The 25,501-nt window shown below is 45.5% G+C and overlaps 2 protein-coding genes across 4 annotated transcripts in view; both read right to left on the reverse strand.

Moving 5' to 3' along the window:
• Positions 1 to 207: 207 nt before the first annotated feature.
• DSN1 (DSN1 component of MIS12 kinetochore complex) lies at positions 208 to 11,749 on the reverse strand. 2 transcript variants are annotated; one of them, XM_073318641.1, is made up of 12 exons: positions 11,510 to 11,749; positions 10,968 to 10,998; positions 10,327 to 10,387; positions 9,477 to 9,839; positions 8,440 to 8,513; positions 7,516 to 7,588; positions 6,935 to 7,022; positions 4,938 to 4,997; positions 4,219 to 4,290; positions 2,666 to 2,813; positions 2,119 to 2,206; positions 208 to 605 (listed from the first exon to the last, which is right to left on the reverse strand). In XM_073318641.1, exons 1-12 carry the CDS (start codon positions 11,542 to 11,544, stop codon positions 499 to 501), a joined length of 1,200 nt encoding a protein of 399 aa, XP_073174742.1. In that variant the 5' UTR covers positions 11,545 to 11,749; the 3' UTR covers positions 208 to 498. The 2 variants fall into 2 exon arrangements, with proteins under 2 accessions (XP_073174742.1, XP_073174743.1); XM_073318642.2 differs by lacking the exon at positions 4,938 to 4,997.
• A 2,867-nt stretch (positions 11,750 to 14,616) lies between these two features.
• Positions 14,617 to 25,501, reverse strand: part of PBX4 (PBX homeobox 4) — a 28,653-nt gene continuing 17,768 nt past the window's right edge. The window contains exons 4-10 of one of the 2 annotated variants that reach the window (XM_073318262.2): positions 25,178 to 25,368; positions 24,711 to 24,846; positions 24,269 to 24,425; positions 18,409 to 18,515; positions 17,626 to 17,678; positions 16,687 to 16,773; positions 14,617 to 15,440 (exon numbers count right to left, since the gene is read on the reverse strand). In XM_073318262.2, coding sequence (XP_073174363.1) covers positions 15,257 to 15,440; positions 16,687 to 16,773; positions 17,626 to 17,678; positions 18,409 to 18,515; positions 24,269 to 24,425; positions 24,711 to 24,846; positions 25,178 to 25,368 — 915 coding nt within the window. In that variant the 3' untranslated portion in view covers positions 14,617 to 15,256. The remainder of the gene's footprint in view (positions 15,441 to 16,686; positions 16,774 to 17,625; positions 17,679 to 18,408; positions 18,516 to 24,268; positions 24,426 to 24,710; positions 24,847 to 25,177; positions 25,369 to 25,501) is intronic. The other variant, XM_073318264.2, reaches the window with a different exon arrangement.

The raw sequence follows: 25,501 nt of genomic DNA on the forward strand, positions 1-25,501 counted from the left end.
CCTTCGGGCCAGCGCGCACGCGCCATTTGAACGCGGAAGCGGGAAATCACAGGCGGAGGGCTGGTACGCATGCGCCACCCACTTGTGCAGTGCGCAGGCGCTAATGGTGTTCAGTCCTTCCTCCCCTCCCCCCCCCACTCTGTTGGTTCGTCCCCTCCCTCTTCCCTCTCGGCGCTGAGCCCCGCCCCCAGGAGCAGAGCCCACACGTGGCAGCACAGGGGGGCGACGCCCCGCACTTTTATTCACAGCACAGGTAACCCTGAGAGCAAGACAGGGTCCGGCGATACAGCTCCGTCCCACCGAACAAGCCCTCTGACGCCCCCCACCAGCGGCACCCCACAGTGCATTTACAAAGGCAAGGGGGTGCTAAGTCACCCCAGGCCTCCTGGACCTCTGGAACCACAGCCTCTTAGAGAAGCGGGGAAAGAGCCTGCAGGGAAAGGTAATAAAGGCAAAGGCAAAAGGAGGCAAGGACAGCCAGCTGCTGCAAGTCTGTGTTTAACCCTCAGGAGGCTGCTGGCACTGGGTGACTGGTGGCTTCTTTGGGGGAACTTTGAGTAGTTTCCGAATAGGTGAGTTTTCCAGTTGCTGAAAGGTCCTTGATGCTGGAAGGGAAGCAAAAAAATCCTCAGTTATCTCCACCCGGTCTAGGGAAAGGCTTTAGCTAATCTGAAGCAGTTACAATGGAGCACAGACCTGGATCTAATTTTGGTTTTGGCCCAGTTTGTCTGAGGTCTTGAACAGGTTCCCTTGTTTTTCTGTGCATCAGATTCCCCACAGCTGGACTGTGTACTCTGCTTTTAGGATGTGACCTAAACATGTATCCACAAACCCAGCACTATGAGTCAGACGGCAGGGAAAGGGATTTTAGCCATTTAAATTTCCTCCTGTTCCTAAAGGCAGAGTTCAGCATCCACAGATTTAGGGCTCACTTTATAAATCCTCAGACTGGTGAAGAACATAAGAACAGCCATACTGGGTTAGGCCAAAGTTCCATCTAGCCCACTAGCCTTTGAACAATGGCCATGAGGAAATGAACAGAAGAGGTAATCATCAAGTGATCCATCCCTTGTTGCCCAATTCCCAGCTTCTGGCAAAAAGGCTAGGGCCACCATCCTTGCCAATAGCCATTCATGGACCTATCCTCTTTGAATTTAAACTTCTTTTTTTTTTTTAAATCCTGTTTAGTCTTGGCCTTCACAACATCCTGGCAAAGAGTTCCACAAGCTGACTGTGCATTGTGTGAAGAAATACTTCCTTTTTGTTTGTTTTAAACCAGTTGTCTATTAATTTCATTTGGTGATCCGTAGTTCTTGCGTTATGAGAACGAGTAAACGACGCTTCCCAATTCACTTTCTCCACCCCTGTCATGACTTTATAGACCTCAGTCATCTCCCCCCGCAGTCATCTCTTTTCCAAGCTGAACAGTCCCAGTCTTTTTAATCTCTCCTCATACAGAAGTTGTTCCATCCCTCTCATCATTTTTGTTGCCCTTTTCTGATTCCAATCTCTCTTTTTGGAGATTGGGCAACCACATCTGCATGCAGTATTCAAGATGTGGGTGTACCTTGGATGTGTACATAAGAGACCTGATATGGGAACAGCCTTAAATAGGCAATTGTGAGAGGTGTCATTTGTTATTTTCATTAACATGGCTATACTGTGTCTCACAATACAATATTCAGTAAAATGTCCCCAACAGCTACAGGTATCCAAGATTTCCTTGTGTAATATACTAGAATGAACTGCATACACAGGCAGAACCTCAGCAATGAAGAAGGTGGAGTAAGAGCTTAAATATAAAATAAACAATAAACCCTTTCTAAGGTAACATGCACTCAATGTCATTTTTCCCTCAACAGGTTTTTAATGCTTCGTACAGTGGTCTAACAAGTACCGTGTGCAGCAAATGTTATCACTTTAAAAACAAAAAAAAAACGAACCACCTCTTCTAATGACAGCTTGTCAAGGTACTGCCAAAGTGATTTAGGGATGAGAGGAAGAGAACAAAAATTAATCTACCTCCCTCTATAGCCTTCTGGGTTTTATTGTTTAACAAAGGTTCTGTATTTAATGGATAGGAAGTATTTACTGCCGATGGCTGGAACGTCTGCTTACCAAGTTGCTCTGACAGATTCCGGAGGTACTGTGTACTGTCTTCTATGAAAGTCTGCAACAACTTCACTGCCTGCTGTAGTTCATCCAGCTGCAAAACACACAAAAAAAAGGTTTCAGGGAAACTCAGAAGACAAAAGAGAAAACTTTGAGAATTTAGCGAACTAGGTGAATAAAGCAAATGCCAAACCAAAGCATTTGGTGATGATTTCATTAGAAATTTCCACTTATTTCCCTTTGCATTATTTCCCGTAATGCAGGTTTGGACCATAGAATGTTATTGAAATACAACAGCAAATTCCTTGTGTTCATTGCTGGAAAACATTTATTAAACAATGTACCATGTTCAGTGACCTCACTATGTCAATTCCTCACTGGCATAGAGAAGAGAATCACTTCTCTAAGGCAAATCAGCTAATTACTGGGTCTTGCATAGCCTGACATCTTCTCAAGACAAATGATTCAGACACAACAGGTCAGCTGACACTTCTGTGTTTGCACCATTAATGATTTTTAAACCCTTTAGTACATTTCAGACCCGATAACTCACCACAAGCTCCATGCAGTCAAACACCTCACCCTGGCTAGCGAGTATTTTCTGATAGTTAGGCTTGCTACTGAGAACTTTGGCCTGTGAGGTTCCGAGATAACTAGCAGGTTCCACTTGCACTTCATTCGTCTTGCACTGCTCCAGTTGTCTTGAAAACAAAAAGCATGGTACACATATAACCACTGCACATGGGGAGTACCCACTTTCCAATGGTGCCCAGCATAGGTGTGGCTAGATAGCAGCAAATTATTTGTATTTCTGTCATCTGTCACAAGATCTCCAAAGTGTCCCAATAAAACAAATGTTAAAAATTATCACAAATGCTGGCAGAAAATCAGTTCCTAACTACACATCCCAATTAAACAAGTTTCCATAATTTACCACAACTCCAATGACAGGACCTGAGTGTACTTTTCATTTCAAGGAGTCTTTGTGGCACCTTAGAGACTAACAAATTTATTTGGGCATAAGCTTTCATGGGCTAGAACCCACTTCATCAGATGCATGGAGTAGAAAATACAGGAGCAGGTATAAATACATGAAAAGATGGGAGTTGCCTTACCCTCTGCCATGTACATTGGCCAAACCGGACAGTCTCTACACAAAAGAATAAATGGACACAAATCTGACATCAGGAACTATAACATTCAAAAACCAATAGGAGAACACTTCAATCTCCCTGGTCACTCAATAACAGACCTAAAATTGGCAATTCTTCAACCAAAAACTTCAAAAACAGACTCCAATGTGAAACTGCAGAACTGGAATTAATTTGCAAACTGGACACCATCACATTAGGCCTGAATAAAGACTGGGAGTTGTTGGGTCATTACAAAACCTAAACCTAATTTCCCCCATACTAATTTCCCCCTACTGTTACTCACACCTTCTTGTCAATGTGTGTCAAACTCACACTCTCATTACCACTACAAAAGTTATTTTTCCTCCCTGGGTATCCTACTGTTAATTGAATTGTCTCGTTAGACTGACTTCACACTTGGTAAGGCAACTCCCATCTCTTCATGTATTTATACCTGTTCCTGTATTTTCCACTCCATGCATCTGATGAAGTGGGTTCTAGCCCATGAAAGCTTATGCCCAAATAAATGCGTTAGTCTCTAAGATGCCACAAGGACCCCTCGTTGTTTTTGCAGATTCAGACTAACACGGCTGCTCCTCTGAAACCTGTTTTCATTTCAGAGTCCTTTGCCAAGTATTTTTAAATAAGACTTAATTCCTTTAACATATTCTCTTCCATGTGTTCTTCAGGGCTGACAGCATGATTAACAGGACTTTCTTGTCTGACGTTTGCTGCTGCTTCATTATGCAACTGTGGGCTGATATTTAAATTAAACTATGTATGGAAAGAACACCTGATTGACAACTGATCACAAAGTGCTGAAGTCTTTTAACATAAACAATTTGGGTTCTAGAAGACTGGAATTAAATACAATAGAGGATCACATTAACTAGTGACTAGCACGATTAGATTCTCAATTTTAAATCTAATTTTTGGCTGAAAAGGACAGACAGAAAAAGGATAATAATCTAACCTGGACATTTCTTCTGCACTTTTCTGGAAACTCAGTAAAAGCTGATCCCAAGTTTGAGACTCTGTAGTAAACCTTTAGAATGAATGAACAGATGAAAGGTAGTTACTACATACTGTGGGAGAGGAATTACCTCCCTTGGGCTTCACTAATGTAAAGGGCCTATAGAAATTACACCAGATCCCTAGCTTTTACTCTGGGCCAGAATTTTGCCTTCTGATTTACGAGACAGATATACAGATGCACATGGGGACAGATTCAGCCACGAAATAAACAAGTGCTAACTTAAGTGGAATTAGGGCTGCTTACATCACAGCAGAGCCAGACTCACAGATTTCTGTGTTACATGAATGCTGTGTTATGTGAATTACCTCCAGACCAGAAGTTGCTTGCAATTCATGCCCTGCTCATGGTCCAGTTCTAGGACTTACAAAGGCAGGCTTACACTGGGCAAGCTTTCTCTAAAAATTTAAAAATAAACTCAGTGACCTAGAGCACCAGCAAGATTGAGGGTGGGAGCCGGTGTCCAGAAAGAATCTCAGAGTGAGTTTCTCTGTTTAATAGAACCTAACTGAGTTGCTTGTGTTAGGCTTCTCTTCACATAGTGTCCTGCCCCCATTTCAGATGCTTGAATCATTGCTGATCACACCAAGAATTAATGAGAAAAGGCCCAACTGTGTCCATTCAGCCATACGAAACCAGGCCTAGGCTGTTTTTCTTACCTGTTTATATATTCCTTCATCTGGAAGAATGACACATTTAGTGCAGGGTCTGATAAAATACTAAAACAGAGAAGTACAATATCAGAGAGATTTTAAGGTGTTGGCAATATCTGTATCACGCAGGGCTGTGATGATTGTTGAGTGTTTGTGCAGTGCCTCTGTGTAAACACAGTATATTATACTTCATTCAAATTTTTGGTTATTCTAGGACAGGGGTCGGCAACCTTTCAGAAGTGGTGTGCCGAGTCTTCATTTATTCACTTTAATTTAAGGCTGTGCATGCCAATAATACATTTTAACGTTTTTTAGAAGGTCTCTCTCTATAAGTCTATATATTATATAACTAAACTGTTGTCGTATGTAAACAAGGTTTTCAAAATGTTTAAGAAGCTTCATTTAAAATTAAATCAAAATGCTGATCTTACACCTCCGGCCCGCTCAGCCCGCTGCCAGCTTGGGGTTCCATTCACCTAGTCTGGCAGTGGGCTGAGCAGGGCCTGTGGCCGGGACCCTGGCTGGCAAGGGGCTGGCAGCCAGAACCTCAGACCAGCAGTGCGCTGAGTGGGGCCGGCGGCCAGGACCCCAGACCAGCAGTGGGCTGAGTGGCTCAGCCTGCTGCCGCTCAGCCCGCTGCCAGTCTGGGGTTCCGTCTGCGGGCTCCTGCCAGCCAGGGTCCTGGCTGCCAGCCCCGCTCAGCCCGCTGCCGGTCTGGGGTCCCGGCCCTGTCCACATAGAGTAGATACCTACCTTCTCCCTGGTTCTAGCCATTCTATTCCTCTCTCTGCGCTGAGGTGAGGGTGGGAGTGCGCTGAGGACAGGGCTTTGGGGGTTAAAGGAGCAGGGTTGGGGTTGGGGTGCAGGGTCTGGCCAGGAGCTAGAATGAGGGAGGGGGCTTAGGGTTGGGGCAGGAGGTTTGGGTGAGGAGCGCTTACCTGGGCAGCTCCCATTTGGTGCGAGGGGTGCAGGTGGGAATGTGGGGGGGGGGGGGGGTGGCAGGAGCTCCCGTTTGGTGCTCAGGGTGGGGATGTGGGAGGTGTAAGAGTCAGGACACAGGGCTGGGTATGTGTGGGGGGTTCAGGGGTCAGGGCAGAGGGCTGGGGTGTTGGGGGAGGTTCAGGGGTCAGGGCGGTGGGCTGAGGTCATGGGGGTGCTCCCAGCCCCCTGCCCTGAGCGGGTCACGGCAGGGGGCTGGAGAGGATATGCCAATTCCACCCCCTTCCCCAAGGTCCCTGGAGCAGAGAGTGCACTGCGGCTCCCCTTTTCCCTCTCCCCTCTGTAGCAAGGGCCGTCAGCTGATGAGCTGCAGGGAAGGAGAGGAGGAGGGGCAAGAACCCAGCACGCTGGGGGAAGAGGTGTGTGGAGGGGGACGCTTGCCTGCCCTGGAAGGAGAGAGCGGTGGGCGGAGGGCAGAGAAGAGCGGGCCGGGCAGTGCAGGATTTTTAATGGCATTAACGGCAGACAGCAGCGTGCCATTAAAAATTGGCTTGCGTGCCGTCTTTGGCATGCATGCCATAGGTTGCCGACCCCTATTCTAGGATATAAATGTAAACAAGAAAACTCCTGCTGATGTGCCAAGCACTACAGTAGACACTTTGGTGCCATGACTATTAAGATGAACATTCTCTTTTAGAGTCATTAGCATTAAAGCCATTAAATACATTTTCCAAATTTTTCACATGGATAGCTAACACAGCCCTGCATAGCCCATTTGTCTAACATGTGGGCTCTTAGCACTCACAAATACCAAGTTCCAATGTAAGTTTTGCAAGCAAAAATTGTGGCATTTTAGCCTGCCAACCCTCATTATAAGTTGTACCCAATATCAGACATTAAGAGCCTGCAATAGGTCATTACTGTCTCCAGTGTCTGCAATATGAATCTTGACAAGTTTCATGAATTGCAATATAAGATAATCAATCAGGCACTGGGACAGGAATAGCAAACTCCAGCTCCATGACATGTTGCAACAACATTCTGCGACCACAGGAAGTCATTACCCTTTCAGCTCTTCTGTACATTTCTTTAGTGTTCCATCTAGTTTCAGTCTCTCTGTACAACGCATCAGCTCTTCTGAAACTGAATTCACTGGAAGTGGGGACAAGACAACAAGAAAACAAAGTGCAGTAGTTAAGCAACAGACAGTACCTGCTCTCTGCAGAACTAACTCACACCGAAGCCTGAAGTAAAATACATGGAACACTAGTACTCAGGGCTCACATGCCAAGATGTTGCGTAACCCATGAACCCTGTTTTTACAGCATAACCAGTTCAGTTCCCTAACAGAGGACATTCCAGATACGAGTCACGCTAGCTTTGGCAGAGAGAGGATATATGTGATCAAAGCTTACTTTGGGCATTCTCTTGGCACCACTGATAATGCACGGGCTGTTATTAGAAGCACCAATTTCAAGGGATTTTTTTGGCTGCTCAAGCTCCTTCTTTCCCAAGACATTTGGTTCCCTCTGGAGTGGAAATTGAGTGACCTTTCCCCTGTGCGAGTTGAGAGCTAGAGATAGATTATTACTCTCCTCAATGTATAGCATTACCCCTTCATTAAATATATCACATGGAGACCCACCATTTGCTTTAAAAGCCTCAGGGCTGAAGCCATCAGTCTGCTTCAAGAAGTGCTGAAGCTTCTGGGTAGAGAACTGGGAGAACAGAGAAGAAAGTGAGGTATTTGTTTTGTTTTTCTTTTTTTAGACTATTCAAAATGTCCCATCTGACACTGGGCTGCTTTTCATTAGACCATCCAGTGGGAGAAGCAGTTATCAAAGTTTTGCCAAGTGCAACAGGAGGATGATTATAGAATCTCAGCAGGTTTTCTCTTTCAAGATTATTACAAACAATGCATGACAAAAGTGTCTTTTTTGCACTCTGTTTTAAAGACTGAATACCAAACATTGATGTCAGTGTGCAGCCAAAACTAGAGAAAAGCTTTCAGCATTGCTTCAGTCAAATGCCTGTGGTATTACGCAGCAGGAAACAGCACCTTGCTAGGAGTGAAATTATAAAATCCTACAAACCAAAAATCACAAAAATTATTTTCCATAGAGCTCCAATATGTATAAAATCAATCCAAAGTTAATACCTCTTAGTTGGTATGACAAAGTAAAATGTGCCACAGCCTAAATTCTACAAACTATTTAATCTCTCTCACTTGTTTCACAGCTACATCTGTTTATAAACTGTAAAGTTTAGCTTTTGTATCATTTTCAAAGCATTTGCAAACAGTTAACCTTCACAACACTTTTATGGAGTTTATTCCCCCATATTACAGAAAGGGAAACCAAGGGACAGGGAAGTGAAGCGACCTCTCCTTGTTCATGGAGGGATTCAGATGGGACTAGAACTCAGGAGTCCTGCCTCTTGCTAGACCACACCTCACAACACTTCATTACTTATTTATAGATTAAAACCCATCAAGAAAAATGAAGTATTAGAAGCAGAATAATACACAAATAATTTGTTTTTAGCAAAAAAGTTCCTTCAGAGACCTCACCTGGAAACTAGACAGCAGGAGCATGGAAAGCCTGTCAGTCTCAGGAAAATCAAGGCTGATTGATTTGCTCAGCTCTAAAAGTTAAACACAAACACATTTAAAAAAGACAAGTTTACAACAAACTGTGAGCAGCTGAAATGTCCCTGAGCTGGACACTGTAAATACTGATGCATATAGACACAAGAGCGGGGACAGTCTATCCAGCAACTTCATTGCCAGAAGAGCCAATCTCAAGTGCTAAATGGAGAGGTAACAAAGCAGATGTTGCATGTTAGAAGTGTAATGAAAACTTTAACACAGAAGTTCCTTTTTAACTCAAGCAGTCGTTAAGAGAGCTGTTAACTCTCTAATGCTGAGTCCTGCATTTACTTCCTCACTGGAGGATGGTCCATCAATCTGGGGCTGGGAGGTTCCTTTCTATGCATGCTCTAGTGGATGAATCTCACACACTTCGGAACTAAGGAACTGCTTTGTAAAAGAAAAAAGAAAAAAGAAGAGAAAAAGAACGGCGTTATGGAGAATCAAACATATAACTCAGTCTCTGGGCTGCCTGCATGGAACATGCTCCGAGATAGGAGCTTCCAACTTCTACAGTGAAAGGTCTGATTTGGTGTTCCAGATTTTTACTAAGCAGAAGCAGTGCTTTGCGTGCAGCCAGATGCTGCTCCTCACCCTTAGAACCTTTGTACGGTACACATGCACACATTTTTGAGCTGTTCATGCTAGCTGGTGTTCATGTCACCATCTTCTTTTGGGCAAGGACATCTGACAGAGCTATAAATAGCCCATTAGCTTAAACTGGATCATTGCAGCACTCATGATCTAAACATCCATTTTAAAGTCAAAATTGCCAGGTCTCATTTTGTGCTGTACTCAGAGAAAGCTGCCAAACATAGCCCTAACTGGAGCAAAGTCTGGGCCCAATCACTGCATTGGTGCCTTACACATTGCACCCATGAAGTCAGAGTTCCATTTGTCCAGAATTCTCACACAGGATTTCAGCATAGTTTAATCACAAGGCGGTACATGGCACCTACCTGTGACATCCTGGTGGAAAGGAGGCAGCGACTTCCGGCGGTTGGTTCCTTTCATACTGGAGCGGCACCATGAGCGACGTGTGGTTTGTGGGCTAATGGCAAGTGCCCTTGGGGACAAGTTAAATGAACTTGAAGTGAGGCCTTTCCTGGGACTCTCTCTCCATGGAGATATCCTCTTGGGACTGGGACTCCGGTCAATTTTCTTGGGGCTAGGATGAGGACATGACCTTTTCCTAGTAGCCCCTCTGACTCTGTCACTGGGACTTGCTCTCACATTAGCCTTGTTACCAGGCCCAGGACTAATAACTTTGTTCGGCTCTGAAAAGTGTTCAGGCTCCACTTTCTCCTCACTGGGGTCATGTTCTAGAAGAAATACACATAACAGATAAAATCCACTGAAACGCTAAAGCAGAGGAAATTACCTCTCATGGGATTGTGAATGGGAATATAGGGCCTGTCACCTATGCATCACTGTTTCAAACCCAGCCCAAGGTGGCAGTGACTGAAAGATATTCTGATCTGATGGCTGTTACACCTTTTTCAGGCGACCGCCACAGAGTCAGGGTGTGGACCGTTTGAGCCCTCTGTTCCCACCCACTCCTTCAATTAATCTTTAGACCCATCCTCTGCAGAGTCCAGGAAGGGAGGAAGGACAGGGCTGTAGAGATGAAGGAAGATTGTGCTTTCCCAATCTGGCCCAGTATGCAATCTAATACTGCAATTCTGGTCATAGCTAATGTGAATATCCCTGTGTTTGAAACACCTCTAGAAACCAAACCAACTTGACTGTGTCACATCACTATCATTTACCCAGGGAACTAATAATTAGTTCTTTGAAATAATACCTTACCTTGTGTCCCACCACTGTTCTTCCCATCTTCAACACCCGGGAGGTTCTGTTGGGGGGGATTCTGAGAAATAAATATTTTCCATGATATATTTTAGTTCCACAAAACAGAAATCCATGTGGACACAAGGGATGGGAAGAGATAAATAGGCAGGATGCCTGCGTGGCTGCTCGTCTAAAGCTTAAAAAGATGCATAGTCAAATTCTTTCCTTTCTCAACAATCAATCTCAGTGCCCATTGACAACAGCTAGGCAAGTGGTATGCTGCAACTTCTGCTTATTGTGATCAACATGATCAGCTCAGTGCCAACTTGTCCTTCTACACATCCCCCAACTGTTGACATCTCTTCTCATTTAGACCAGTGATGCTCCACCTTTCCCACCAACCAATATATGAAGCACAGGATGACTGGGACTCCTTGATACCCTGTTTGTAACCTCTTTATGGGTCATGACTTCCAGACCAAGAGCCCATGGCTTAAACTGCAAGCTCTTTGGGACAGGGACGGTCTTTTGCTACATGTTTCTGTGCAGAACCTAGACCACAGGAGCACTAATCCCAGACAGGGGCTTCTAGGCACTGCTGCAGTACAAATAGATAACAAAACCCCATTTTAAAGGTGGGGCAGGGGCACAGCGCTCACCTGCGTTTCCTGTAGCCAGGCCTCTTTAGTCCTGCAACACCAAACACACGTGGGGTAAGAACCTGGCCAAAGCTACTGACTTCTTGCAGCCACGCGAGGCTTCTCGAAGCCCACCGGGCGCCGACCCCTCTGCTCCTCCTTGTTGCCCCAGGCACCCCGCGGCGTCAGCAACACTGCGCGGAGGCCGGGGCCCTGGGACAGCCCCCTCCGCGGGGCAGCTCGGGGACACGAGGCGCCTAGAGCGCCCGCTAGAGCCGGGCCCCAGGGGGGGAGGAGAAGGGGGGGCGCACCCCAGGCCGGGGGGGCCCTGGGGGGGAGGGGTGGCCGGGCAGGGACAGGAGGGTCGCTCTCCGTGGGAATGGGCGAGGACACCCCCCCGCACGGGCCATGGGGGGAGGGGGGCACCGCAGCGACCCCCCCCGGAGCCTGCGGAAGGAGAGACGGGGGACACCGCAACCGCCCCCCGGGGGGCCCAGCGAGGCGAGGGGGCTACACTGCAGCGGGGGGGGAAGCCACCGCCGCACCCCACGGCCCCCGCTCACCGGCCCCGCCCAACTTCCTCCGGCTTCGCCTCCATCCCTGCCGCCTTCTGCCCTCACTCAAACCGCCCGGCCGCCGCCACGCAGGCGCACTGAGGCCGCCCGGCCAACCGCAGCGCCTGCCGGGACTCGTAGTTCTAGGCGACAGGCGGACCAAGGCCCGCCGCGCGAGACTCTTGGGAGTACTTCATGCGCGCGGCCAGGACGCCGCCAGCATTCACCCGCTGCAAGGGCTTCTGGGAGAGATCCTAGGCAGGGCCTAGAGCTAGTCACGCGGTGGGTCCTGGGAAGTGTAGTTTTGGGGGCAGTATCGTGAAGAGCAGCCAGGGCTCTAGGGCCACCAGTGAGAGGAACAGAGGAGAGGTTGTGAAGAGGAATCTGCAATGATTATTTACATAGAAATCCTTGTGAGAGGAGGTCGGTCAGAACCTGAACTAGCCAGGACAGAGCTCCCTTCAGCAGGCTGCAGGCATATGATTCACCTGCCAGCTCCACACATCAGCAGTTCCCTCACCCCTCCTAAAGATAAAGGGATTCTTGCTTTGCAGGATACAAGCCTCCATCTGTTCTAACCAGCAAAGGGAGTCCTCTAAACCTGCCTACACGTGGGCAGAGGCCCCACAGATCTCTCAGCATGCTATGTGTAACAAAATAGCTAAAAAGGGACTGACGGGGGCTTACATGTTCATAAGCATTATGTGTAAAGACAGGCATGCAGGATTTGGTAACTTTTTAATATCTTATTTAGAGGGAAGTCATACTGATTATCCTATCCTAAAAGTCCCTACTGTGTTAGTTTGATAAGTCACTTTATCTTCCCTATAGAGAAACTCAGGACAAAACATGATACTTTCTCTTTTAAAAGGCAATTTAAATTTTGTAACGTGTAAACACAATATAAGCCACTAATAGAGTCATTTTTGGAGGGTTAAGTCAAATGTTTTAAATGGCATTTAAGTGTGTATACACACACGGTTGTCAATTTTGGTTAGACACATTCCTGGAGGTTTCATGACATACCAATCCTTAATTCCTGCAGATTCTAGGACAATCCTGTAGGGTTGGCAACCCTTTAAATTATATAACCCTAAAATAGCAAAGAGCTCCAATACAACTGGAATAGGGTGCAGAATGGCAGTGAGAAATATATTAGCTTTTTCCTTAACAGGACAGGATCCATGTCACATGATGTATCCAATTTGTCCATGTTTAAGTTTCCAAATTTAAAAACTAGGTACTATAATAAGATATGTACATCTTTACAATGAATGTGGTATCTCCTAAAAAACACTGATAAAATTTTTCCCAACTGATTTTTTGAAGCCTTCATTAGTCCCCTATACCTTATTTGCTATCTTTCATATTACATTCTATAAATAGGCAGCCTTATTTAGATCCTCCTTATACAGACTTTTTAAGCCCACAGTTGTGGGGCACTCTTGCTCAAAAAAATTAAGTATTTGTACTATATGATATATATTAATTAGAAACCAGCCCTTGGTAGCAGAAGCAACTCTGAGACACCATGCAATCACCTACTATCCAATTCATAACTGGTCTAAACCTGTTTGGCTTTTAAAAGTCAGTAAGAAAGGCAAGACTCCTCTCTAAAGCATCTGTTGTACGATCAATTGGATTCTATATAATTAAAAAGAACACAGTGAGCCAAACAGGGCTTCCATTTACTCAAGTGTATGTAATGGCAGAACTGGACCAATTGTTTCTGTACTAAGAAAAGCTAGACAGTACCATGACTCTTCCTCTCAGCATGTTGTTAGTGTCACACACTAACCCCTATATTCACCAATGTTTATGATATGTTTTGTACAAAGTATGCCTTGTGAGGTGGTATTTGAAAAGTTATAACCTGTTAAACATTGTCCTGTTAAAATGTGCGTATCATCATTGTATATGGTTTCAGAGTGGTAGCCGTGTTAGTCTATCAGCAAAAAGAACGAGGAATACTTGTGGCACCTTAGAGACTAACATTTATTTGGGCATAAGCTTTCGTGGGCTAAAACCTACTTCATCATTTTTAGCCCACGAAAGCTTATGCCCAAATAAATGTTAGTCTCTAAGGTGCCACAAGTACTCCTCGTTCTTTATGGAGTTCTTATTTTGCCATATGCTTGCTACTGAAACCTGTGGGTCTGGGAAACACCCACAGACCAGCCCCCCAGAAGTAATAAAAACAGTAAACAAAACCCATACATGTGAAGCCTCAGGTGCACAAGAGGCGTGAGTAATACATTTGCAATCCACCTGAGAGAGACACTATGAATTCATTGTCTGCACCCCAACAGAGTGTATAAGTAAGGGACAGTGACATCACCACAGGGCCTCTCCTTCCCCATCTGTACACAAGGAAGCAAGATTGTCTGGAAGACAAAAAGACTGATCAGTGAACTGTGAGGGAGGGGCATGGTCCTGACTGGAAGACTGTCCAGTTAGCATGAACAGTTGAAAGATTTGGATAAGAGAAACCTTTTTGCTTTCAAAACGTATTTAGCATGAAAGTGTAGGAATTAGCTTGCAATTTTTGTCTTATTTCTTTTGTAATCAATTCTGATTTTCTATGCCTCTATCACCTATAATCACGGAAATATTTTTATAGTTAATACATTTGTTGTAATTTTACCTAAAACAGTGTGGTTGATTGAAGTGATTGGGAAATCTCTACCAGGTTAAAATGACAAACTTTATGAGCTTGTATTGCTCAGTAACCAAACAGTACAAGATGGTACATTTCTGGGGTGCAAAGCTGGGACTAGGGATATGCAGGTGTTGCCCATATATAATTCAAGAGTGGCTGGGCATAGCATTCTGGTAAAGGCTGGGGTGAGTGGGCAGAGTGGCAGCTCACACAGCAAAAGCAGGGCATAGTGTACACCAGAATGGAGAATTAAGGGGGCACAGCTGTCCTACGATCTGGACTATACCCTGGCAGATGTCACAGGTAGTTTTAGCAAACGCTGTTTTGAGTAATGGTGCATGGGTTGTTTTTGCATTCATATATAGTGAGGTTTCTGCACTGTCAAAATGGCTGCACTAAGCTGCTACTAACCAGCAAGCCCATAAGGATGAGGGGAGGCTCATGAAAAGGCAGGAAGGAAAAAGGCTTTGGAAGTTTATTATCTTTGATAAAATTTCAACTGAAAATGAGGATTTTGTATTAACATTTTCATAAATGCACAAAATCTATTCACAGGGAAGTCTGAGTTTACACTAGACATTAAATTAGAACTACATGAAATGACACAAAAGATGGAAGTTCCTATTCAATAGCAAAGTCCAATGAAAGTTTTGGTAAAGCAATGTTCTGTTCTGGTTAATTAGTTCAGAATGAATTTGAGTTAAGAAAAGAAAAGCTTGTTTTCCTATACAAAATTACAATACAGAGAACGCGTACAATTACAATACAGGGGGTTTAAATGTTAGTAACTATCAACTAGAACAGAAATTTCATAGTAAAAAAAACCTTATGGAAATTAAAATAAGTCAACTTTAACTGGAAAATCGGAGACAAATGCCAAGTCTTAGAAGAGATACTTTCAGATTCTTACCATAAAATTGATATTTAAAAAATGAATTTGGTTAGGAAAATGAAGCAAGTTCTTTTAAAACAATTTCACATCCCAGTGGGCTGAAGTAAAAAGAACTCAACTGTGTCATGCTGAGAGGTAGAGAGGTATCACTGTGATCACAATCTTCTATTGGTTCCAGGGTTTGTCTGAGGTAATTAGCTGTGTGTCAAGTTGTATAAACAATAGTATTGGCAAGAGAGCAACATTGACAAATTACACTAATGACCTCTTTCCTCTCATCAATAGGTCCTAAAAACTTAATTAGACGCATCTGAATTAACACTTCCAGGGTCTCCAGCAGGTGAAGTGATTGATGAAGGGGTGGTAGCGTCCTGCCAGCTGCCATTAGCCTGAAACAGGGGATAAAACTATTGTCATTAAACCCTGAAGATGTTACTTGCATCCAAAAGATAAATTTTTTTAGTTGGCATATTTCCACATTTCAATAGAACAGTTGTGTTTGTGAAAGTGAGGAATTAAACAATTAGAACAGAGCTCAGTGCAGACATGTGCTGCAAAAGCTCCTCCTACACACCCCTCTTCTGTGCAAGTGTACCCCATCACCTGCACCATACCAGCTGCTTCTATTCCAGACACAGATTGTAATATGCATGAATCTGAGACTAGGACATGATGCACCAAAATCTCACTGGTGACCTATGCCTGCATTTTAACTGCATCTCCAGAAGTGAAAGATGGGTGCATTAACCTCTTTGCCACATCAGGCACCTTCTCCCACCCACAGTAAAGAACATTCCAAGCAAAATTTAAAAAAAAAACCCACAGGAGAATCTGTAACATTTACAGGTTATTAGCTAGCCTGAGACTGATATGAAGTTTGTTGTGCTTGTAAAGCAGTGTGTTCCAGATAGGAATTTCTCATAAGCCAAGGAAAATGCTAGTGCCAGGCTCAGCATGGGGGTCTCAGCATGCCATTTCCTTTATAGCCCACTGGATTTTTTTTAAAGCAATACAGCTAAGACCAGCAGTCCCCAAACTTTTAAGTGTCATGCCCCCACCTCCCTCCAGAGCCAGGGTTGGGAGTAGGGCTGGGGCCAGCATCTGGGCCTGCGGCCAGGTACGGGTCCATCCCCAGCTTTGTCCCCAGCCTCATCCCCAGGCCAGGAACAGAACCACGGCCAAGGCTGGGAGCTGGTGCAGGCCCAGGATTGGAGCCACACTGAGGTTGGGGACGGGGCCAGGTGCAGCACTGGGGGCCAGGGATGCAGCTGGGTAAGGGAGGAGCTGAGTGAGACTGGCCCAGACCCTACCATACCCCACCCAGACATCCCTCCACACTGCCGTAGAGGACACGCCCCACACTTTGCAGACCTCTGTCTTAGACAATAGCCTTTCCATTGGAGTAGCTCAAAGAGGCTAGCCAGTCCCTTTAGCTACCCAGGCAACCATTTAGTGGCTGGGGGGTAGACCAGGAATAGCAGAAGACCACTAGGTTCTGGAAATCACTTTTTTATAAACAAACAGCAATTTATAACTATGTTAAGACACAAAGGGGTAGTGTGCAATAAGAAATGCATTCTCTAATTCCTGCTAAAAAATTCACTTATCTACTGAAAGTGAAATCAAGCTGCTTACATCAATGCGCTGCGTCGTATACAAAGGATTCCCCACAATGGTGTCATATCTTCCTGTCTGGTGTATGACATGATGTAAGGAATCCATCTGTAACAAGACCACAAATGAGATGGGATTAACAAGTGTGACTGTTCTTAATGTTTCCTCTGAATACTGTAGGGGTGCCTCAGTTTCCCCTAGGCATTTCTTAAGTCTCTAGGTGGTGGGATAAGGGGGTGTAATTGTTGCAGAGCAAAGAGCCAGTGAACATAAATGGCTGACACGCTGTCTCCTGGCAACTGATGACCGGGGCCCTTCCGCCCCTGCAATGTGAGAGCTAAAGAGTTGGAGAACAAAGGAATCAGGTGACCTCCTGGCCCGGGAAAGGGACAAAGCCCAGAGGAGGAGGGGCTGGAGGAGGAGTCAGTTGGGGGCTGGCTGCGGATGTGGAGTGAAGTGCAGACAGGGTTATCTGGCTTACTGCCCCCCCCACCCCCCCAAATAGACCCGGCTGAAGGGTCCTGTTCTCTGTACCTACAAGCTTTGTTTTAGACCATGTTCCTGTCATCTAATAAACCACTGTTTTACTCGCTGGCTAAGAGTCACATCTGACTGAGAAGTTGGGGTGCAGGACCCTCTGGCTTCCTCAGGACCCTGCCTGGGTAAATTCAGTGCGAGAAGGGCACTGAGGGGCAGAGGATGCTGAATGCTCCAAGGTCAGACCCAGGAAGGTGGAAGCCATGTGAGCTTCTTGCCCTGAAGACAGTCTCCTCACAGAGAGGAGACTTCACCAGAATCCTGACTGGCTTCGTGGGGAGCAGTTCCAGAGCATCGCCCAGGGACTCCGTGACAACAAGGGAAATGGTCTGATAAGAAATGAAGTGGTGTTGTAACACAGCATTCTAATGCCTAAAGCATGTGGCAAGGAAAGATGTAGAGGGCCAAACACTTAACTTGCACCTCTCAAGTGGTTTTCTTGTATGAAGGGAATTGCTTTCATGGTTCTGTTTTCTCTACAAAGGAAAGAAAAGTGAGGGGGGATTTGATAGCAGCCTTCAACTACCTGAAGGGGGGGGTTCCAAAGAGGATGGAGCTAGGCTGTTCTCAGTTGTGGCAGATGACAGAACAAGGAGTAACGGTCTCAAGTTGCAGCGTGGGAGGTCTAGATTGGATATTAGAAAAAATTTCACTGGAAGAGTGGTGAAGCACTGGAATGGGTTACCGAGGGAGGTGGTGGAATTTCCATCCTTAAAAACCTCTAAGGCCCTGCTTGATAAAGCCCTGGCTGGGATGATTTAGTTGGGGCTGGTCCTGCTTTGAGCAGGCAGTTGGACTAGATGACCTCCCGAGGTCTCTTCCAACTCTAATCTTCTATGATACATGGGATCACTTTTAGATCAATTTAGTCCCCAAGTTTAGAGTTCATAAATCCAAAGTTCAAGAGAGTCCTTGAAGGGTTCCCCGCCCACCCCCAAATTCCACATTAAAAAACCCAACTTTGTTCAGCTTTAATCATTCCTTGAAATCTAACCAATGGAGTACTGTTCTAATACATGCGAGATGGCGGGGGGGGGAGGGGGAGGAGTCACTACTCTATCCTCATTAAAGTACGTGAATACTGAATGTGCAAAACCAGTTATTTTGCAAATTTGAATCTATTTGCATCCATATACAAATGAGATGTACCAAATGAGACATTTGCCTTGTTGACGAAGCTATGTGCCAGTTCTCCCACACGCCTACCTGTGACTGCACATTGGCTCCCACTGGGGAGCTCTGATAGGAAGTCAGTGACTGCAAGTTTATAAATGAATCTCCAGAATTTGTCATCTTAAAAGAGCCAGAGGAACCTGAAATAAAGCAAGAATAAAGTTTAGCCAAATGCAGAGAAACTGTTTGGCTCTTTCTTCTAAAGCAGAAATATTACATTATCTTAAGTTTGAAGGAAAACTAAAAAAAAAAAAAATTATACATACAAAAAAGGCAACTTTCAAACACTGCCAAAAGATACCCAGGGCAAGTATATGCCTTCAGAAAGTGAATAAAGGTTATATAAGAGAAACAAACTGATACAAGTACTCTCTTTATTGGCAAAAGACAAGCCATCTGGTCCATGATGCACGGTCCCCTGTTTGGTAAGTATTAAGGATACACCATTATAAAGAAGGCATGACACAGATTACTAGAACATGGGCTGCACTTGAGATTTTCAGAGGCATTGAGGCATCTAAAGATGTAGACAGGTGCCTGGTGGGATTTTCAGAAGCATCCAGGTGCCAAATTTGCCATTGAAATCAATGGGCATTCAGCATCAGGATGCTTCTGAAAATCCCAATAGGCCACTTATCTGCATCTTTAGTTACCTAAATACCTTTCACAATCTGGCCCCTTGTCTACAACCTAGAATTCAAATTAAGTAATTAAGTTAATAGGTGCTCAAAACAAAACTCCAATTAACACGAACAGAGATAAAAAGGCCAATCCTTGGGTCTGGCTAAGCAGCACACAGTGCAAGACCCAAGTGTGGAGGTAAGAGGTAGAAATGCATATTTCTGAGACTAAGCATCAAATGTGTTCTGCACTCGTCCCCAGTGCAGAGCAGCCATGCCAAAAGCAGCATTCCCCTAAGGGCCATTCTGCTAGCTAGGGATTGCTGGCATGCAAGCCACCATGTCCCCTCCCCCATGGCTTCATGCACCCTGGGAATTCCCTGTGGTTGCCCTGTGAGCAGCTTCCAATAGAAAAAATTGGGGGGGGGGGGGGGGCACACCAAGGATCTGGTCCCAGAGGTATAACACATTGATGGGAGGAATGATACAAATTAAACACTGGTTATATCTCGTAGATATGTGTGTATCTGGGCTTGGCAGTTCATAGCCCTGGCACATATGAGCTTGCTGTATCAGTTATGAATGTTTTAGATTAGATTAGGAGAGAGAGAGAGCGCACGAGCAAGCGTGCGCTCAAGCCCTGGCTCCTCTTTCATTACAAATTAGGCTCTGGATATAATCCTCCATAAAACACACCTCTCATGTCACATGATAGTGTGACAACCCTGCAAAGGGCACATTTGTAAAGAAGAAAGCGGTTAAATCTTTTTATTTTTAAGCCACCAAATTTAACCTCTAACATTACAAAATGGATCTAGTTTTTCCACTCCTCTAGTCACGTCTAAAAGGAGGTGTTGGTAACTCCCTGATGCAAAAACACTTCTTCAGGTTTTTCCTTTGACAATCTTCAGTAAAGCCACACTAATGTGCATTGCTGATGGGAAGTCTCACTGGTCTACTGAAATTACCCAAGTAAGCAAACAAAATATCTAAGGATAATGGATCACCATTTGACACATTTAACTTAGATTTGATGTATGAAATATTTTGTACTGTAACATCTTAGTAAGCCTTCTGTAGTATAACTTTTAAAGTAATAAATACTTAGTTCTTGGTTAATATCTGTTGGTAATATTACTCCTGGGGGGAATTCTGCACCACTGCACATGCCCAGAATTAATGTCCCCCATAGAAAAATGCTGTCTGATGGGGAAGCAAAGGGAAGCCTTAAATTGCAAACATAAATTGTTGTGCAAAAGTCAACATGGTTTCTGTAAAGCAGAGGTGGGCAAACTACAGCCCGCGGGACCGTCCTGCCAGGCCCCTGAGCTCCTGGCCGGTGAGGCTAGTCCCCAGCCCCGCCCCTGCAGTCACACCACCACACGGGCAGCACGGCTGCGAGCTCCTGCCACTCTGAGCAGCATGGTAAGGAGGCGGCGGCATGTGCGTGGCTGAGAGTAGGGGGTCCCAGGGGGCAGTCAGGGGACAGGATAGGCGTGGGAGTCCAGGGGGGCTATCAGGGAGCGGGGGTGTGGACAGAGTTTGGGGCAGTCTGGGGTAGTGGAGCAGGGGGGTTGGATAAGTGTGGGAGACCTGGGGGGCCTGTCAGGGGCAGGGATGTGGATAGTGGTCGGGGGGGGGCAGTCAGGGGACCTATCAGGGAGCAGGGGTGTGGACAGGGGTTGGGGCAGTCTGGGGTAGTGGAGCGGGGGGGGGGTTGGATAAGCGTGGGAGACCCGGGGGGGCCTGTCAGGGGCAGGGATGTGGATAGTGGTGGGGGGACAGTCAGGGGACAGGGAGCGGGGGTGGAGGGGAGAAGAGGGGCTTGAATGGATTGGGAGTTCTGAGGGGGGCAGTCAGGGGACAAGGAGCGGAGGGAGTAGGGGGTTGAATGGGTTGGGGGTTCTGAGGGGGACAGTCATGGGGTGGGAAGTGGGTGGGGACTGATAGGGGGCGGGGGCCAGGCTTTTTGGGGGGCACATCCTTCCCTACCTGGCCCTCCATACAGTTTCACAGCAAGATGTGGCCCTCAGGCCAAAAAGTTTGCCCACCCCTGCTGTAAAGGAAGATCATGTCTTACTAATCTATTAGAGTTCTTTGAGGGGGTCAACAAACATGTGGACAAAGGGGATCCAGTGGACATAGTGTACTTAGATTTCCAGAAACCCTTTCACAAGGTCCCTCACCAAAGGCTCTTAGGTAAATTAAGTTGTCATGGGATAAGAAGGAAGATCCTTTCATGGATTGAGAACTGGTTAAAAGACAGGGAATAAAGGGTAGGAATAAACGGTAAATTTTCAGAATGGAGAGGGGTAACTAGTGGTGTTCCCCCAAGCATCAGTCCTAGGACCAATCCTATTCAACCAATTCATAAATGATCTGGAGAAAGGGGTAAACAGTAAGGTGGCAAAGTTTGCAGATACTAAACTGCTCAAGATAGTTAAAAGACAAAAACAGACTGAAGAACTTCAAAAGGATCTCACAAAACTAAGTGATTGGGCAACAAAAATGGCAAATGAAATTTAATGTGGATAAATGTAAAGTAATGCACATTGGAAAAAAACCCCAATTATACATACAACATGATGGGGGCTAATTTAGCTACAACTAATCAGGAGAAGGATCTTGGAGTCATCGTGGATATTTCTCTGAAGATGTTCACGCAGTGTGCAGCAGCAGTCAAAAAAGCAAACGGGATGTTAGGAATAATTAAAAGGGATAGAGAATAAGACGGAGAATATCTTATTGCCTTTGTATAAATCCATGGTACGCCCACATCTTGAATACTGCATACAGATGTGGTCCCCTCATCTCAAAAAAGATAGACTGGCATTAGAAAAGATTCCGAAAAGGGCAACTAAAATGGTTAGGGGGTTGGAACAGGTCCCATATGAGGGGAGATTGAAGAGGCTAGGACTTTTCAGCTTGGAAAAGAGGATACTAAGGGGGGATATGATAGAGGTCTATAAAATCATGAGTGGTGTGGAGAAAGTGAATAAGGAAAAGTTATTTACTTGTTCCCATAATATAAGAACTAGGGGCCACCAAATGAAATTAATGGGTAGCAGGTTTAAAACAAATAGAAGGATGTTCTTCACTCGGCACAAAGTCAACCTGCGGAACTCCTTGCCTGAGGAGGTTGTGAAGGCTAGGACTATAACAGGGTTTAAAAGAGAACTGGATAAATTCATGGAGGTTAAGTCCATTAATGGCTATTAGCCAGGACGGATAAGGAAGGGTGTCCCTTGCCTCTGTTTGTCAGAGGGTGGAGACGGATGGCAGGAGAGAGATCACTTGATCATTACCTATTAGGTTCACTCCCTCTGGGGCACCTGTCATTGGCCACTGTCGGTAGACAGGATACTGGGCTGGATGGACCTTTGGTCTGACCCAGTATGGCCACTCTTATGAAGCCACAAAAGTGGTCATGCAACCCTCCCCAGCAGTGTGTTTCAGGTGCCCAGATAGCCGGCAGAGAGGTAAATCACTGTGGGGCAGGGCGTGGGATTGTGAAAGATTCGGCTGGTGGCTCCTACTCTGTGCCGGGCTCAGCTGCTAGTTCTGGCTGGGCTGAAAAGAGGAAGTCCCATCCTCCCCCTGCACGGCATTCAGGGCCATGTCAGACCCACCCCCAGATTTCTCCCCCACCCCCATGCTTCCTGCACTCATCACTCCTCAGCTGCAGGGGGAAGGATCACTGTAAAGGGAGCTGCTCCCACATCCGCCCAGCCCCTGTGCATTCAGACCCCCTCATACACAAACCCTCCCACCGAGCCTCACCCCCCCACACCAGAACCCCCCTTGACGAGCCCCATTCCCCCTGGACCACCCCAATGAGCCACCAGCACCCAGATCCTCACACTACCAAGCCCCAACCAGCTGCACTTGGATCCCCACCCCACTGAGCCCCATTCCCCCAGCATCTGGGCCCCACCCCCACTGAGCTCTCCACACTCAGACCCCCCTGCTGAGCTCTATCCCCCCCCACCAACACCCCCCCGCTGAGCCCCAACCACCTTCACCTGAACCCCCCTGCAGAGCCCCATCATTTCACCCAGAACTCCCCCCAACAGGCCCCTGTGCATCCAGATCCCCCCACACCCAAATCCCCCACTGAGCTGCTCGCACCCAGAGTGCCCCACCCAGAACCCTCTCAACCCACACCTGGATTCCCCACACTGAAGCCCCTCCACACTTGTATCCTGCCTTGCTGAGCTTGCCTGCCCACACCTGGTGCACCTGGCACGAGGGGCAGTGCCCTGGGGTGATTCTGGGGCAGGCTCAGTCCTTGCACTGTGTCAGGGTTGGTTGCAACCTCACCACTTAGTCTGTGTCCCTGGAGTGGAGTGTGGTGCAGTGCTCTCCCACCTCTGTGCAGCCAGTGGTCTGTGCTCCCCATTTATTTGCAATAAAATTTGCAGAATTTTAAAATATTGTGTGCAGAATTTAATTTTTTGATGCATAATGCCCTCAGAAGTATAATATGAGGCTTCCCTATAATATTCGCTACTAATTTTTTTCCTGAGGAGACAGATATGGTCAGGAATGCACAAATTATGTGGGACAGATTAGGAAGGTGAGAATTAATGAGTTTCAATTGTATCTTTAACATGTGCATATGATTAGTCGGAAGTGCCACTACACACACACAGGCTCTTATCCTTTGTGGTGCTCTGACACAGTGGTATAAAGACTAGGAGGGCCATTTGCAACGAGAATGAGAAGCCTCTGGCTCCGGACTATAGAGGCTTCTCAAAGTAGGAACATGAGAAATACCATATTTTAGAGAAAAAAGAAAAGGAGTACTTGTGGCACCTTAGAGACTAACCAATTTATTTGAGCATAAGCTTTCGTGAGCTACAGCTCACTTCATCGGATGCATACTGTGGAAAGTGTAGAAGAAAAAACCCACTTTGTGCGTGTGGGGTGGAGTGGGGTGGGGTGGGGTGAGAGAACCTGGATTTGTGCTGGAAATGGCCCAACTTGATCATCATACACACTGTAAGGAGAGTGATCACTTTAGATAAGCTATTACCAGCAGGAGAGCTGGGTGGGGGGAGGTATTTTTTCATGCTTTGTGTGTATAAAAAGATCTTCTACACTTTCCACAGTATGCATCCGATGAAGTGAGCTGTAGCTCACGAAAGCTTATGCTCAAATAAATTGGTTAGTATAAGGTGCCACAAGTACTCCTTTTCTTTTTGTGAATACAGACTAACACAGCTGTTACTCTGAAACCTGTCATATTTTAGAGGCAGCTTTTCCTTACTTACCAGAATTTGGTGTTGATGGGGAGTTTGCCTGGTTACCCTGGGCCACCACATTTGTTGCATCCACAGCTGTTTTTGCTGCATAAATGTTAGCCTCTTCCTGGAACTTCCCCATATTTTTTTTGTACCGGATTCTCTTGTTACCAAACCAGTTGGAGACCTAGAAAAACATCCCTGTCAATACTTGACCAAACTATCATGATCGCCTAGTAGTTATTGAGGCTACCACCAGAGGTAACTCAAACCAAGGTTAGAGGGAAAAATTTGCCATATAGCCTCTAACAAAATCTAGGATGCATAAAAGCCTCTTTCACCATAATAGGTGGTAATAATGAACCATGAGAGTTTAACTACAAGTCTCCTAATGACAGAGGACTACTGATATTTTACAAAAATAAAAAAGCATCTTTACAATGAGAGCAATTTCAAATAAAGCACTGTATACCTGCGAGACTGTGATGCCACCCTTCTTCGCTAGCTCTTCTTTGGCTTCTTCACTGGGGTAAGGATTACTCAGGTGGGAATAAAAATACTCATTCAGTACTTCTGTTGCCTGTTTGCTGAAGTTACGCCGTTTACGCCTGTAAATACACAAATAGTTATTCTTCCTGCTAAAAAGAGTTAAAGAACATACCACAGGGATTTGTCTCATCTCCTCTGAAATCTACTCTATATTGTTTCAGCAAATTCACAAGACAGACTTTAATAGCTATTAAAGATTGTAATATTAATGATAACTAAGCATACTTCATAACACATGACCAGTGGTGTGTATTTAAAGATATTTATACTAGTTCAAGGTTGTAAATACAGGCATTATAACTGTTTTATAATTACTGGCATCAAGCAAACACATCAGAAAATGTGGTCAGAGCCAATAGCTGTTGCCATTGGGTTGTGCTTGTTTATTACCTTGCATCAAGAAATCGTGAGCGCAAGATCATCACTGCCTCACATGTGCTCTGTTTCAGCTGCATCTGGATAGTGCTGAATTTGCCATGGATTATGTTCACCATGCGCTCAATTTCTTTTGGTGAAATTGGCCTTGTTCTACTCTGTTCTCTGAGAAGGTTCATAACGTGGGTGGTGAACTCACTGCATGCCTGAAAATAAATTAAATCAACACACACAATAAAGTACCCCTAAAGTTCGGTTTAATTTCCCCAGTAAGTGAATAAATCCAGAATATTTTAATTCACGTTTAGCTTTACTCCTCTATTTCCTCTTAAAAGTATT

The sequence above is a fragment of the Lepidochelys kempii genome, chromosome 20 (assembly GCF_965140285.1).
Source record: "Lepidochelys kempii isolate rLepKem1 chromosome 20, rLepKem1.hap1, whole genome shotgun sequence".
Taxonomy (NCBI): domain Eukaryota; kingdom Metazoa; phylum Chordata; order Testudines; family Cheloniidae; genus Lepidochelys; species Lepidochelys kempii.

Excerpts from the sequence above, each read along its gene's own strand:
- DSN1 (XM_073318641.1), bottom strand. The coding sequence starts at position 11,544 with ATGGAGGCGAAGCCGGAGGAAGTTGGGCGGGGCCG. Across the intron at positions 2,814-4,218 it reads AGTGCAGAAGAAATGTCCAG|ACAACTGGAGCAGTGCAAGA; the intron begins GTTAGATTATTA and ends TTTGTTTTCAAG. Across the intron at positions 606-2,118 it reads GAATCTGTCAGAGCAACTTG|CATCAAGGACCTTTCAGCAA; the intron begins GTAAGCAGACGT and ends CTTCCCTTCCAG.